We start from the raw sequence: 12,541 nt of genomic DNA on the forward strand, positions 1-12,541 counted from the left end.
GGAACATTGGATTAGGACTTATGCTCATGTGGAGGGTAAACACCAACACAGACTGGTTGGGCAGAATGGCTTGTCTCTGTGTTGTAATTCTATGTTTCTCTTGCTTTGGAAAATGGGAATAAGGGAAATCTGAAAGACATTTACAAACAAAAAGTACAAAAAATTAGGGAAAGATGATTAGCACAGGTGGACTTAATAGATAAGATAGCTATTCATAAATTTGGAGAGAGGGAGAAAAAAAAGGAAGGTTACTGACAGTCATTTGTCTTTTGTTATAGATTTATTCATTATGCAATCAAAAAATACAGATAAATACATTGTTATTCTAACAGCTTTAGAGGCTACATGTGAAATAAAGTTCTAAAACAAATCAGAAAATATATCATAAACCAGGCAAAACTCTTTACAGCATGTCCCAACTATTACCAGACAATAGAAAATGCAAGTCCTTTGGCTTTTCTCTCTATTCATTTCAAGAACTTCAACTCATTCTCTTATGGTATATTCCTCCCTTTTATCCTTATTCTTGTTGTCTCTAGTTCTTTCCCAATGTACATCCCTGCTATTGCTTTCCTTATGATATCTTTCCTGATTCCTACTCTCTCTGCTTTGTATCTGTTTGTGTACATTGAGGCTCCTAATCTGGTCCTTGCTATCTGTCCTGTTTTTCCAATTTTTATCTGCGCTCCGGCTTCTGCTCACATGTCTCCCATCAGTGTGCTTTTCTTTACTGTGACTTATACTTTGCTTGTCCTTTCCTTTTGTCCTTTCATGTGCATCTCTACTATTGCTTCTACTCCGATCATTTCGCTTCCTCTCCCTACTGGTGCTGTAGCTCCTGTCTCTTTTATTTTTGCTTCTGCTTCTACTACTCTTTCTGTTACCTTCTGAATTTTTGTCTTCAGGCTTCAAATAACTGCTTGAATATGATTTGTTGAGTTTTTGTTTGTAAATCTCCATTTGTTCTTTGGAGCTGATTTTACTGTCTGATGAAATGTCCCTCTTCCTCTTCAAATATTTATTTTTGCTGTGTGTCTCCTTTTTCTTCTCAATTTCAGAATCACTTTCGCTAGAAGAGCTGGTAGTGGGTGTACTGCTTTCCTTTTTCTTATGTTTACCTTTATTTTTCTTCCTCTTTTGCCTTTTCTTTTTCTCTCGCTTTTTCTTTTTTTCAAGGTGGTCAAGTTTCCTTTGCAAAAAAATATTTAGATTAGCACGCCTTGCTCAAAAATACACTCTTGGAAAATTATAACCCAAAAAATGTTTCTTCATAACAGCAACTTATTTTTGGGATTCAGAGAAGTCAAAAAAGACAGTCAATAAATGGCAATGTACCCAAAGAAACAGTTAGGAAAGTACTTGTCATCTGACAATTAGCAGTAAACAGGAATTTGCTTGAAGTGAAACTTCATCCAACACACAACCTATCCTCCTAATCAAAATTCTACATTTCAAAATACAAAGTAACTAGATCATGTAGCTGAACTCTGTACCCGGTGTTCAAATTCAGCTCAGTCTGATGAGATGAAAGTCTCACCTTCTCTACTGGCTCCCAGGACCTTATGAGAAACGAGAGCTTGTGGTTCCTTAACAAAAGAACTGTTCATGATTTGGCATAAATTGGCAGCAGACCTATAATGGTGTCAAAGATGGTTTGGAAAATTAAAATATTATGCTGGGGCAAGCAGCATCATGCTGCATCTGGCTTATACTATATCTGATCTGTAAGTGATAAAATTGGAAAACGTATTAAATTCTTTAGGGCTGATGTGCTTATCTGGATATGCAGAAAGAAAATTAAAAAAAACGATACCTACTCATTATAGTGCTCTAGTCTCCAAAAATGCAACAAATATAATATTTTTTGTTGAACTTCATCCCCTACACATAGTAACAATTCTCTCATTCTAATTATTCAACTAAACAGGTTAGTTTAATACCCAGATCATTCACATACTACTAGAGTAGTACACAGGGGTGAATTTCCAGGTGTTGGAATTTTGGCGACAGTTCAACAGCACAAAATATTGGTGGTGCATGGTACAATAGTCATCCATTGGGATTAGAAGTTACCAGTTTCCAAAAGTAATTTTCAATGTTGAAAATAGGTTAGTAAAACAGTTAGCAAATTACCAATTAAGACCATTAACTGTGGGATGGATCAAATTATAGCAGGACACGTTGCAGTTTTTATGTACCTAAGGGGTCGGTACACTGGTTGTTTATGGCCACCACCATCCTGACAGGGAGCTTGATAAAGACCCACGAACGCAGGTCTTTCATGAGAAGACCATACTTTGTTCAGAATATTCTAACTGGAACTGATGGAGAAAGGATGTCAGATAAGGTTATGTGCTAGTGGGATACAATTACATAAACAGGTCAAGTGGTAGCAGAGGACTGGAGGGTCTCCCATGACTAGAACTGCTCTACTTATGGGTGTGAAAGTCACAGCTACTCTTAAGTCAAATGGTAGGGATATCTGACATAAGCCAGAGAGCCACGTCCACCGGCATTCAAAATGTGAATGATGCAGTTACTAAAGAGTAGAAAGGTCTTCTAGTTCAAGGTGTGGAGCAACAATTTCAGAGATAACAAAAGTTATACACCACTGCTGTCTTCCCCACAGTAAATGGCATTATTGACTGTACATATCGCAGTTGATCCCTACCTTGACTGCAAAGGTTTCCATTCAATCAATGGAATGATTGAGTTTAATATACCAGTGTAAAGCACATACCAACATTCTCTAGACCTATTACTTCATGTAAAAAGAGCATCCTTTAAATGTGTTCCTTTTTACAGTATATTAATTATAAAATATACAATGCATTAAGCTTTTTTTTCTATTTTGGGAGCAGGGACGGTAATTCGTAGTATTGGCACATTTTCTTTGTACCATCAGGATAATCAATCTGCCTATTTGCCTGAACTGAATATATTAAAAGTAATACAAAAGCAAAATTCTGTGGATTTTAACCCCCCCAGGACGGGCGGGAGTTAAATTGTTAAAAATGGAAAACCCAACCCCAACCTGCCGCGAGCGCGCCTACTTCCGGTTTTACCATGGCCAGTTGGGGGACGACCGAGTAACCCGCTTGAGAGGCAGGTCAGTAATTATAACATATTAATGAGGCTCCGTGCCTCAGATTTTGTCACTGATTTGCCTTTAACATCTCCAGTACGGGTTTCTTGAGGCTCGGGATACCCGGCAGCTAAAGGGAGGCGAGAACTGCTGGATCCACCAGGTATGTACTTTTCCAGCACTGCTTGTGGGCCAGAAGGAGCAGAGGTGCTTCTCCCGGCCTCCCCAAGCAAAACTGCCACAATCTTCAGAACCCCCGCGGTCGATCTATTCCCGCCCCCCACCTCCCACAATCCGATCTATCCCTCCCCCCGATCCGATCCCTCTCCTCCCGCCCTGCGATCCGATCTATCCCCCACTTCACGATCCATGCCCCTCCTCACGATCCACCCAACTCAATGGACTCGTATTTGGTTTAGAAACCCTTAGTTATCACGATAGGCTTAGAGAACTGGGTCTTTTTACTGTAGAAAAATGTGGTTTTGATTAAGTATTTAAAAAGGATGAAGGGACTACACTGTGTCCATGTGGATAGATTATTTGAATTCGATAGGTTAGGGAGAATGAGGGGACATGCATGCAAGTTATGTAAGCATAGAACTGGCTTGTGCAGTGTGGATTTGTTGCAAATGTTTAAAAGAAGCAGGAGAACTTCCTGGAGGAGGCTGAAATTGCTGCGTGAGAAAGGTAGTTGGTATCTCTCTTCCACCCCCATCCACCACTCCCCGGATATCTCTCTTCCCCCCCCCCCAAATCTCTCCCCACCCCCCTCCCATCGAATCTCTACCTCTCTCCCCAGCCCCCCCCCGAATCTCTCCCAAGACCCCCCCCCTCGAATCTCTCCCCAGACCCCCCCCCCCGAATCTCTCCCCAGACCCCCCCCCCCGAATCTCTCCCCAGAACCCCCCCCCCGAATCTCTCCCAGAACCCCCCCCCGAATCTCTCCCCAGACCCCCCCCCCCGAATCTCTCCCCAGACCCCCCCCCCCGAATCTCTCCCCAGACACCCCCCCCCCCCCCGAATCTCTCCCCAGACCCCCCCCCCCCCGAATCTCTCCCCAGACCCCCCCCCCCGAATCTCTCCCCAGACCCCCCCCCCCCCCCCCCGAATCTCTCCCCAGGCCCCCCCCCCCGAATCTCACCCCAGACCCCCCCCCCGAATCTCTCCCCAGAACCCCCCCCCCGAATCTCTCCCCAGAACCCCCCCCCGAATCTCTCCCCAGACCCCCCCCCCGAATCTCTCCCCAGACCCCCCCCCCCGAATCTCTCCCAGACCCCCCCCGAATCTCTCCCCAGACCACCCCCCCGAATCTCTCCCCAGACCACCCCCCCCGAATCTCTCCCCAGACCCCCCCCCCCCCGAATCTCTCCCCAGACCCCCCCCCCCCCGAATCTCTCCCCAGACCCCCCCCCCGAATCTCTCCCCAGACCCCCCCCCCGAATCTCTCCCAGACCCCCCCCCCCGAATCTCTCCCCAGACCCCCCCCCCCCGAATCCCCTCCCCCGAATCTCTCCCCAGCCCCCCCACCCCGAATCTCTCCCCAGCCCCACCCCCCCCCGAATCTCTCCCTCTCTCCCCAGCCCCACCCCCCCCGAATCTCTCCCTCTCTCCCCAGCCCCCCCCCCCCCGAATCTCTGCCTCTCTCCCCACCCCCCCGAATCTCTGCCTCTCTCCCCACCCCCCCCGAATCTCTGCCTCTCTCCCCACCCCCCACCGAATCTCTGCCTCTCTCCCCACCCCTCCGAATCTCTCCCTCTCTCCCCATCCCCCCCGAATCTCTGCCTCTCTCCCCACCCCCCCACCGAATCTCTGCCTCTCTCCCCACCCCCCCCCCCGAATCTCTGCCTCTCTCCCCACCCCCCCCCGAATCTCTGCCTCTCTCCCCACCCCCCCCGAATCTCTGCCTCTCTCCCCACCCCCCCCCGAATCTCTGCCTCTCTCCCCACCCCCCCCCGAATCTCTGCCTCTCTCCCCTCCACCCCCCCCCCCCCGAATCTCTCCCTCTCTCCCCCCCGCATCCCGAATCTCTCCCCCCCGCATCCCGAATCTCTCCCCCCCGCATCCCGAATCTCTCCCCAGACCCCCCCCCCCCCGAATCTCTCCCCAGACCCCCCCCCCCGAATCTCTCCCCAGACCCCCCCCCCCCGAATCTCTCCCCAGACCCCCCCCCCCCGAATCTCTCCCCAGACCCCCCCCCCCCCGAATCTCTCCCCAGACCCCCCCCCCGAATCTCTCCCCAGACCCCCCCCCCCGAATCTCTCCCCAGACCCCCCCCCCCCCGAATCTCTCCCCAGACCCCCCCCCCCGAATCTCTCCCCAGACCCCCCCCCCCGAATCTCTCCCCAGACCCCCTCCCCCGAATCTCTCCCCAGCCCCCCCACCCCGAATCTCTCCCCAGCCCCACCCCCCCCCGAATCTCTCCCTCTCTCCCCAGCCCCACCCCCCCAGAATCTCTCCCTCTCTCCCCAGCCCCACCCCCCCCCGAATCTCTGCCTCTCTCCCCACCCCCCCCGAATCTCTGCCTCTCTCCCCACCCCCCCCGAATCTCTGCCTCTCTCCCCACCCCCCACCGAATCTCTCCCTCTCTCCCCACCCCTCCCGAATCTCTCCCTCTCTCCCCATCCCCCCCGAATCTCTGCCTCTCTCCCCACCCCCCCCCGAATCTCTGCCTCTCTCCCCACCCCCCCCCGAATCTCTGCCTCTCTCCCCCACCCCCCCCCCGAATCTCTCCCTCTCTCCCCCCCGCATCCCGAATCTCTCCCCCCCGCATCCCGAATCTCTCCCCCCCGCATCCCGAATCTCTCCCTCTCTCCCCCCCGCATCCCGAATCTCTCCCTCTCTCCCCCCTGCATCCCGAATCTCTCCCTCTCTCCCCCCTGCATCCCGAATCTCTCCCTCTCTCCCCCCACCACCCACCCCCCCCGAATCTCTCCCTCTCCCTCTCCCTCTCCACCCCTCCCCCCCCCCCACCCCACCCCGATCTCTCTCCCTCTTCTCTGGTCCGGTACCCGGCTGCTGCCTTCCACAGCAGGCTTTCACGCCTGGCAGCAGCCTGCTTCTCAATCTGGCCGGCTGGGAAATGGAGTAAAAAAATTCTATTGAACTCCTGCCATTAAATTTGACAGGACCTCTGCCTTCCTGGCATTTCAGCGTTTCCCAGCCAGTGACAAGTGCCTCCACTCCCTCCCTGCAAACTCCCCTCTGTTTCTCTCTCCACAGATGCTGCCTGACCTGCTGAGTGTTTCTAGCATTTTCTGTTTTTACATTAAAAATAATGGCCATTTTGTAGGTTTCCTTTTAGGATTATCTATTTGAATACAGAGACGACATCCCAGATTCAGCACTGTTCCTCCCAGGCTCTCAGCTCCCTCTCAATATAGAACTAGTACTACAGGCATTTACAAAATCAGGGTCAACCTGATTTTGCAGGTTATAGTATTCATTCCAATTTTACCTCTAGCATCAGTTTTCCAAAATGGCAGCCTCCTGCACAGCAACAGAAAATTGAGGAAGTGTGGCTTAGTTGGTGGGTCAAGTCTCAGGTTGAAGTTTCCTCATGGTTTGATGAGTGATGGAATGATAAACAGAAATAGAAATAGAGAAAAAGTAGGGTTGGTAGTTCTTTTAGGGGACACAAATGATAAAATATCTTTCACTTAACTAAAAATTAAGAGTATTTTAAGGTTGTAAGAAATTTGTTTATACATTTAGATCAAGGCCTCAGTTACAAACGGAAATGAGGGGTGAAATCAGGGCAATGATCTATGTGTACCTCAATATGTTTACAGCTCTCAGAGTTGAGTTGAGAGAGGTGGAGATAGAGTTGAATATAGTTTGTGGGGACTGTCAGAAAGCATTTAAGAGAGAGTGTCATATAAGAAATTGGTTGAGAAAATTAGGGCCCACGCATAAAAAGGAAAGTATAGATAGAGATGGCTAAAAGACAGACAGTAAACTGATGTGGTAAATGGATGTTTCTTAGACTTGGCAGGTGGCAGCTAATGGGTTGATGCCCTAAGGATTGATGCTTTTGTTGTCCATTTACTTAAATGATTTGGACGTAGGCATAAGGGGTGAATATCAAAATTTGTTGATGATACCAAACTAGGAGGAGTAGCAAATTGCCAGGAAGAATGCAGGAGGCTACAGGACATAACCAGGCTTAGAGAATCATCAGATAAATGGCAGATGCTGTTTAATATAGCAAGATGTTGAGCAATACATTTTGAGAATAATAAAGAATGAAAATATATATTAAATAGTAATTTCCTCAAAGCGCTGGACAGGCAAAGTGATCTAGGGTGTGTAGACACATAAAAAGCTAAAAATGGATGGAAAGATTAAGGCAAATGGGCTTTTGGTGTTTATATAGAGAGAAACTGGATACCATCAACATATATATGCAAGTTGACCCTGTGCCTGTAAATGATGTCACTAAAGGGCAGCATGGGGACGAGAAGGAGGTCAAGAGTGGATCCCTCGACTGACTCCAGAGTGACAGTAGGAAGAGAAGCAGTTACTGAAGATGTGCTGGCTGCATTTGGATAGATTGGGGTGAAACCATGCAAAAGCGGTTGTGCAGAGCTGAACAACAGAGGAGAGGCAATGGAGGAGGATGGTGTGGTCCACTGCATCAAACACTGCACGGAGGTTAAAGAGGACAATAACAATAGCTGCCTGCATTTATATAGTACCTTAAACATAGAAAAACACCCCAAGGCGAATCACTGAAGTATAATCAGACAGAAACTGACATCAAGCCAATGAAGTAGATATTAAATGGGATGGTCAAAAGCTTGGTCAAAGAGGTGGGTTTCAAGGAGGGCCCTAAAGGAGGAGAAGGTGGTGCAGAGGCAGAGGAGTTTAGGAAGGTAATTCCAGCACATGGGGCTCGATTTTAGGGTCGGGTTTCCGGCGGGTTACCAGCGGGGTGGCCCCGAAAATCCCGATCTCCGGTCACGTGACCGGATCGCGACGAAATCCCGGCCACTTCCGGGTACCGCGCTGACGTGCGGGGCTGCGCGCGCAAGCCCCGCTGGTGGGAATCCCGCAGGCAATTAAAGCCAGCGGGGTTCCACTTGAGAGTACTTAACTTGCTCGTTGTGGTCAGTTAATGAGCTGAAGCAGCTGTCAAAAGAGGAAGTGTGGGATTTTAGGTTCAAGGCAGTGAGTTTCCCACACTGGGGGAAACAGTCTCCCTCCAACCAGGCGTGTTGCAGCCAGCAGCCTGTGGCAGGTGCCAAGGTGCGCTCCACGGGGGAGAGCCCTCACCCACGCAGAAGGCCACCGCGTCACATAGGGCAACCCCTGCCCTCCACCACCCCCCGCCAAGCCAGAGGACAGACCGACACGAAACCGCAGCCCCAGTCCGAGGAACCACACACCTACCCTGCACAACCCCTCAGACCAACACCTGCCAGTTGGGTGGTGTGTGGACACCCTCGGAGGACGAAGAGCATGACCAGCACCAGCAGCCTCGCAGTCCACGCCGTCCGCCGCAGAGACGTGGATCCCCCTAACACGGTGTTGTTGCACGCCCACCTGCACAGCAGGAGGGAGGGCTACCGCAGAGAGAGACGCGTCGCAGAGGGCACTACCCTCGCCACAGGGTCCACAGACCGAGGCGCAGCTCCCCGGACCTCTCCGAGCAGCAGTGCACAGGGAGGCGCAGATTCGCTCGACATGTAGTCGTGGAGATCTGCAGCCTCTTTCATGCCGAGCTGCTCCTGGCTGGCCCCAGCACCAACTGCTTACCTGTCGCTGGCAAAGTCACCACTGCCCTCCACACCTTCTCCTCCGCATCCTTCCAGGGTGCAGCCGGCTACACCGCCGATGTCTCTCAGTCGTCTGCGCGGACGAGCCCTGCAAATACACCTGCACCTACTCTGCAGTAACACGATGGGTGGCATCAGTGGTGGGTCCTCATAGTGATACCCAGGAGCGGGCATTATTGGACACAACGGACAGGATTCGCGGAGACATGGCAGTGGTGGTGTCAATATAATGTGTGCTGTTTGTTGCTCTGAAATTCAATATGGGTAACACCCATGACAAACCCTCAGACACCCTTGTGCACCCCCTTCATGCTGACGAGACGTTTGCCTTACGCTGCCTACTGCACATATGTGATGCATGCCCTGTGGCTGCAGCACAGGTGGTGGCAGATTGAGTGAGGTTGGCCGTGAGGGAGATGCACGAAAGGGTGAGTATGGGATGGAGCAATGAGATTGTATGAGGAGTGGGTTGCGTGTTAGTGGCAGGGTGAGTACTGGCGAGGTGAGTAGGTGGAGGTAAGATGAGGATGGGGTGTGAGTGGGTATGAAGGGTGATGTGACAGAATAGTGTTGGCGGTGCCGAAGGAGATTTGGGGTGGGGGCAGTGTTGTGGCAGACGGAGTGTAGGGGAAAGACTTCGTGTTCTCACTGTGGCGGACCTACTGCGGTCATTGCAGCGCCTCCTGCACTGTATGCAGGTGGGCGATATGTTGGTGGCGCAGGTGACCCCCCTCTGCCACCTCGAGCCAGGCCTTCTTGGTGGCAGAGGCAGGCCGCTTCCTCCCGCCCGCCGGGGGGAAGATCTGTGTCCTCCCCCTCCTCCTCACCCCATCTGATGATAGCTGGGGTGAGGCATCATTAAACTGGGAGCAGCCTTCCCCCTGGGCTGCTCCATGCTGCAATTTGTCCCATTGGTTGCAGCATGTGTCAGTGGAGGACTGCCCCTTTAACTAGAGAGCCTCCAGCTGACAGATCGTACTGCGCATGCGCAGCCCGACTGACGCGCAGGCCAGCGCCGTGGACCCCGGAGGAGCAGGTAATTGATTCCGATTAGTGTGTTGCCTGCTACGATCGCGTGGGCAACCCACTAATTTCGCCGTCCACGTTTTCGACGCTCCCGGAGGACCACCCGCTGGGAACCCGCAGGCCTGCTAAATTCGAGCCCATGGAGCCTAGATGGCTGAAGGCATGGCTGTCAATGCTGGAGTGAAGGGAGGGGAGGATGCAAAGGGAGGTGTAGATGGAGCCTGTGGGCTCATTAGGAAAGACATTGTGCATCATTTCAGTTGAGATGTAAACCGCTTTCTCAGAATTTCCCCCAACACCTCAGAAATACAAAATCCTCCCTTCTGCATCATTTCTTAAGCCACACACTGATGCCTCTATTCTTCCTCTCCAGTACATGGCACCAGGAACAATGCAGAGATTACTACCTTGAAATATTGGGGGGGATTTCCTGAGAGGGTTCTCTCATTTGATTCTTTGGGAAATTTATCCTCATTGCTCTTTAACTTAAATCCTAACTCTTGAATCTCCCTCTGCAAGACATCAATTATACTCTTTCCTAGATCATTGGTTCAAGTATGAACCACGACTACTGTCTGATCATCTTCTCTACTCAAAACCTTTTCCAGCCACTCCACTACGTTCCTTATCCTTGCACCTGAGAGACAATACACCTTTAAGAATTCCCAGTCATGGCTGTAAAAGGTTATTTATCTTCCAATTATGGAGACTGTCACAGCTATCTGTTCTTCTCATTGGTATTACTCTTTTTGCCTTGGGTAAACACTTGTTTCACAGTGTCATGTGTCTTATGGCTACCCCTGCTGTGCTGCCTTCTTTGTCCACCTTATGTATATCAAGCACAATGTACCTGTTAGACAAACCAAGCCTTACAGTGACCCTTTGCACTGATTTTCTGCCTTCCTTGTGGCAAGGAACAGTGGAGGTCCAAAGAGATTTAGGAGTCCAAAGAGATTTAGGGGTCCACGATCACTAAAGTGTTGTCGTCAGGTACAAAAAATAATCAAAAAGGCTAATGGAATGGTAGCCTTTATATCTAGAGGGCTAGAGTATAAAGGGGAGGAAGTTTTGCTACAGCTATACAAAGCCTTGGTTAGACCACATCTGGAGTACTGTGTACAGTTCTGAGCACTGCACCTTAGAAAGGATATATTGGCCTTGGAAGGAGTATAGCGTAGATTCACCAGAATGTTACCAGACTCCAAGGGTTAAATTATGGGGAAAGATTACAGAAACTAGGCTTGCATTTCCTGGGATATAGAAGGTTAAGGGGTGATTTGATTGAGGTTTTTAGGATTTTGAAAGGAATGGATAGGGCAGATAGAAACTTTTTCCACTGGTGGGAGGAGTCTAGGACAAGGGGACATAACCTTAAAATCAGAGCCAGGCCATTCAGGAGAGAAGTTAGGAAACACTTCTTCAAAGGGTGGTAGAAGTGTGGAATGCTCTCACAAAAAGCAGTAGTTGCTAGCTTATTTAATAATTTAAAATCTGAAATCAATAGATTTTTGATGGCCAAGGGTATTAAGGGATATGGAGCCAAGGTGGGTAAATAGAGTTAGGATACAGATCAGCCATCAGAATGGCGTAACAGGCTCGAGAGGCTGAATGACCTACTCATGTTCCCATGATGGTCATTTACTCTTCTGCTTCCTTAATCTTTTCAATCTGTGGGATGATCATCTTCTGGGATGTATATTCCAGGAACTTTTCCTTCCTCTTTATGTTGTACTGAGGTCAGCTGATGCTCAAGGTCAGCATTTCTTTGCTTGAGCAACATAACCTTCCAATGCTTGATAGCTGTGTACTCCTCCAGGATGCCATGGATCCAGGAGCACCGCAACATGCATGAAGCACTCATCATTGGCTTAGCATCTGTTGTTGCTCTACTACTATACTGCAGTACACACAAGTACTAATGATAGATTTTTTTTGTTTTTCCACTTACCAGTCCTGGCCTTGTAGCTTCAATGCCAAAACTTCCTCTCTTAAATGTTGCAAACTTATGTCTTTATTTTTAAAACCAAAAATACCAACAATGGAAGAACACAGGAAATTGTACCTAATAGAATCCAGGCACTGGATAATATCAAGAAAATCAATTTCCTCTTAGTGCACCAAATGAGTTAATTTTTATTCTAATTTTAAACACAGACTTTATTTAGTATGCTTTCTGTGAGGTCGGATGGGTTACAACTAATGCACAGCTAGGAAAACAGTGCAAATCTGCTGCTGAGCTTCTTGTAAAGCTGCTAAGCATGTATTTAATGAGTTCAAACCTGCAAAAGCTGGCTAATTTTCCCTGTGTAGTGCGCATACTTCTGGTGCTTTATGTTCTGATTGGCTTAGGTAATAGTGTAGGCAACACAATGTTCCCTTAAGACGCTACATTAGCTCATTCTCATAAAGGCAACCATTTTGCTTTATAGAATTACACAGAATGTACAGCACAGAAATAGGCCATTTGGCCCAACAGGTCCATGCTGGTGTTTATGCTCCACACGAGCCTTCTCCCTCCCTACTTCATCTAACCCTATCAGCATATCCTTCTATTCCTCTCATCTTCATGTGTTTATCTAGCTTCTTAAATGCATCTGTGCAAGTCGCCTCAATGACTCCTTGTGGTAGCGAGTTCCACATTCCAACCACTCGTTGG

General features: G+C 49.2%; 1 protein-coding gene across 1 annotated transcript in view; it reads right to left on the bottom strand.

The window, feature by feature from the left end:
- Positions 1-261: 261 nt before the first annotated feature.
- cir1 (corepressor interacting with RBPJ, CIR1) overlaps positions 262-12,541 on the bottom strand; it is a 49,450-nt gene continuing 37,170 nt past the window's right edge. Inside the window, exon 10 of the mRNA XM_067987573.1 lies at positions 262-1,189. Within this exon, the coding sequence (XP_067843674.1) occupies positions 487-1,189 (703 nt within the window). The 3' untranslated portion in view covers positions 262-486. The remainder of the gene's footprint in view (positions 1,190-12,541) is intronic.

Source organism: Heptranchias perlo, chromosome 7, assembly GCF_035084215.1.
Source record: "Heptranchias perlo isolate sHepPer1 chromosome 7, sHepPer1.hap1, whole genome shotgun sequence".
NCBI lineage: Eukaryota > Metazoa > Chordata > Chondrichthyes > Hexanchiformes > Hexanchidae > Heptranchias > Heptranchias perlo.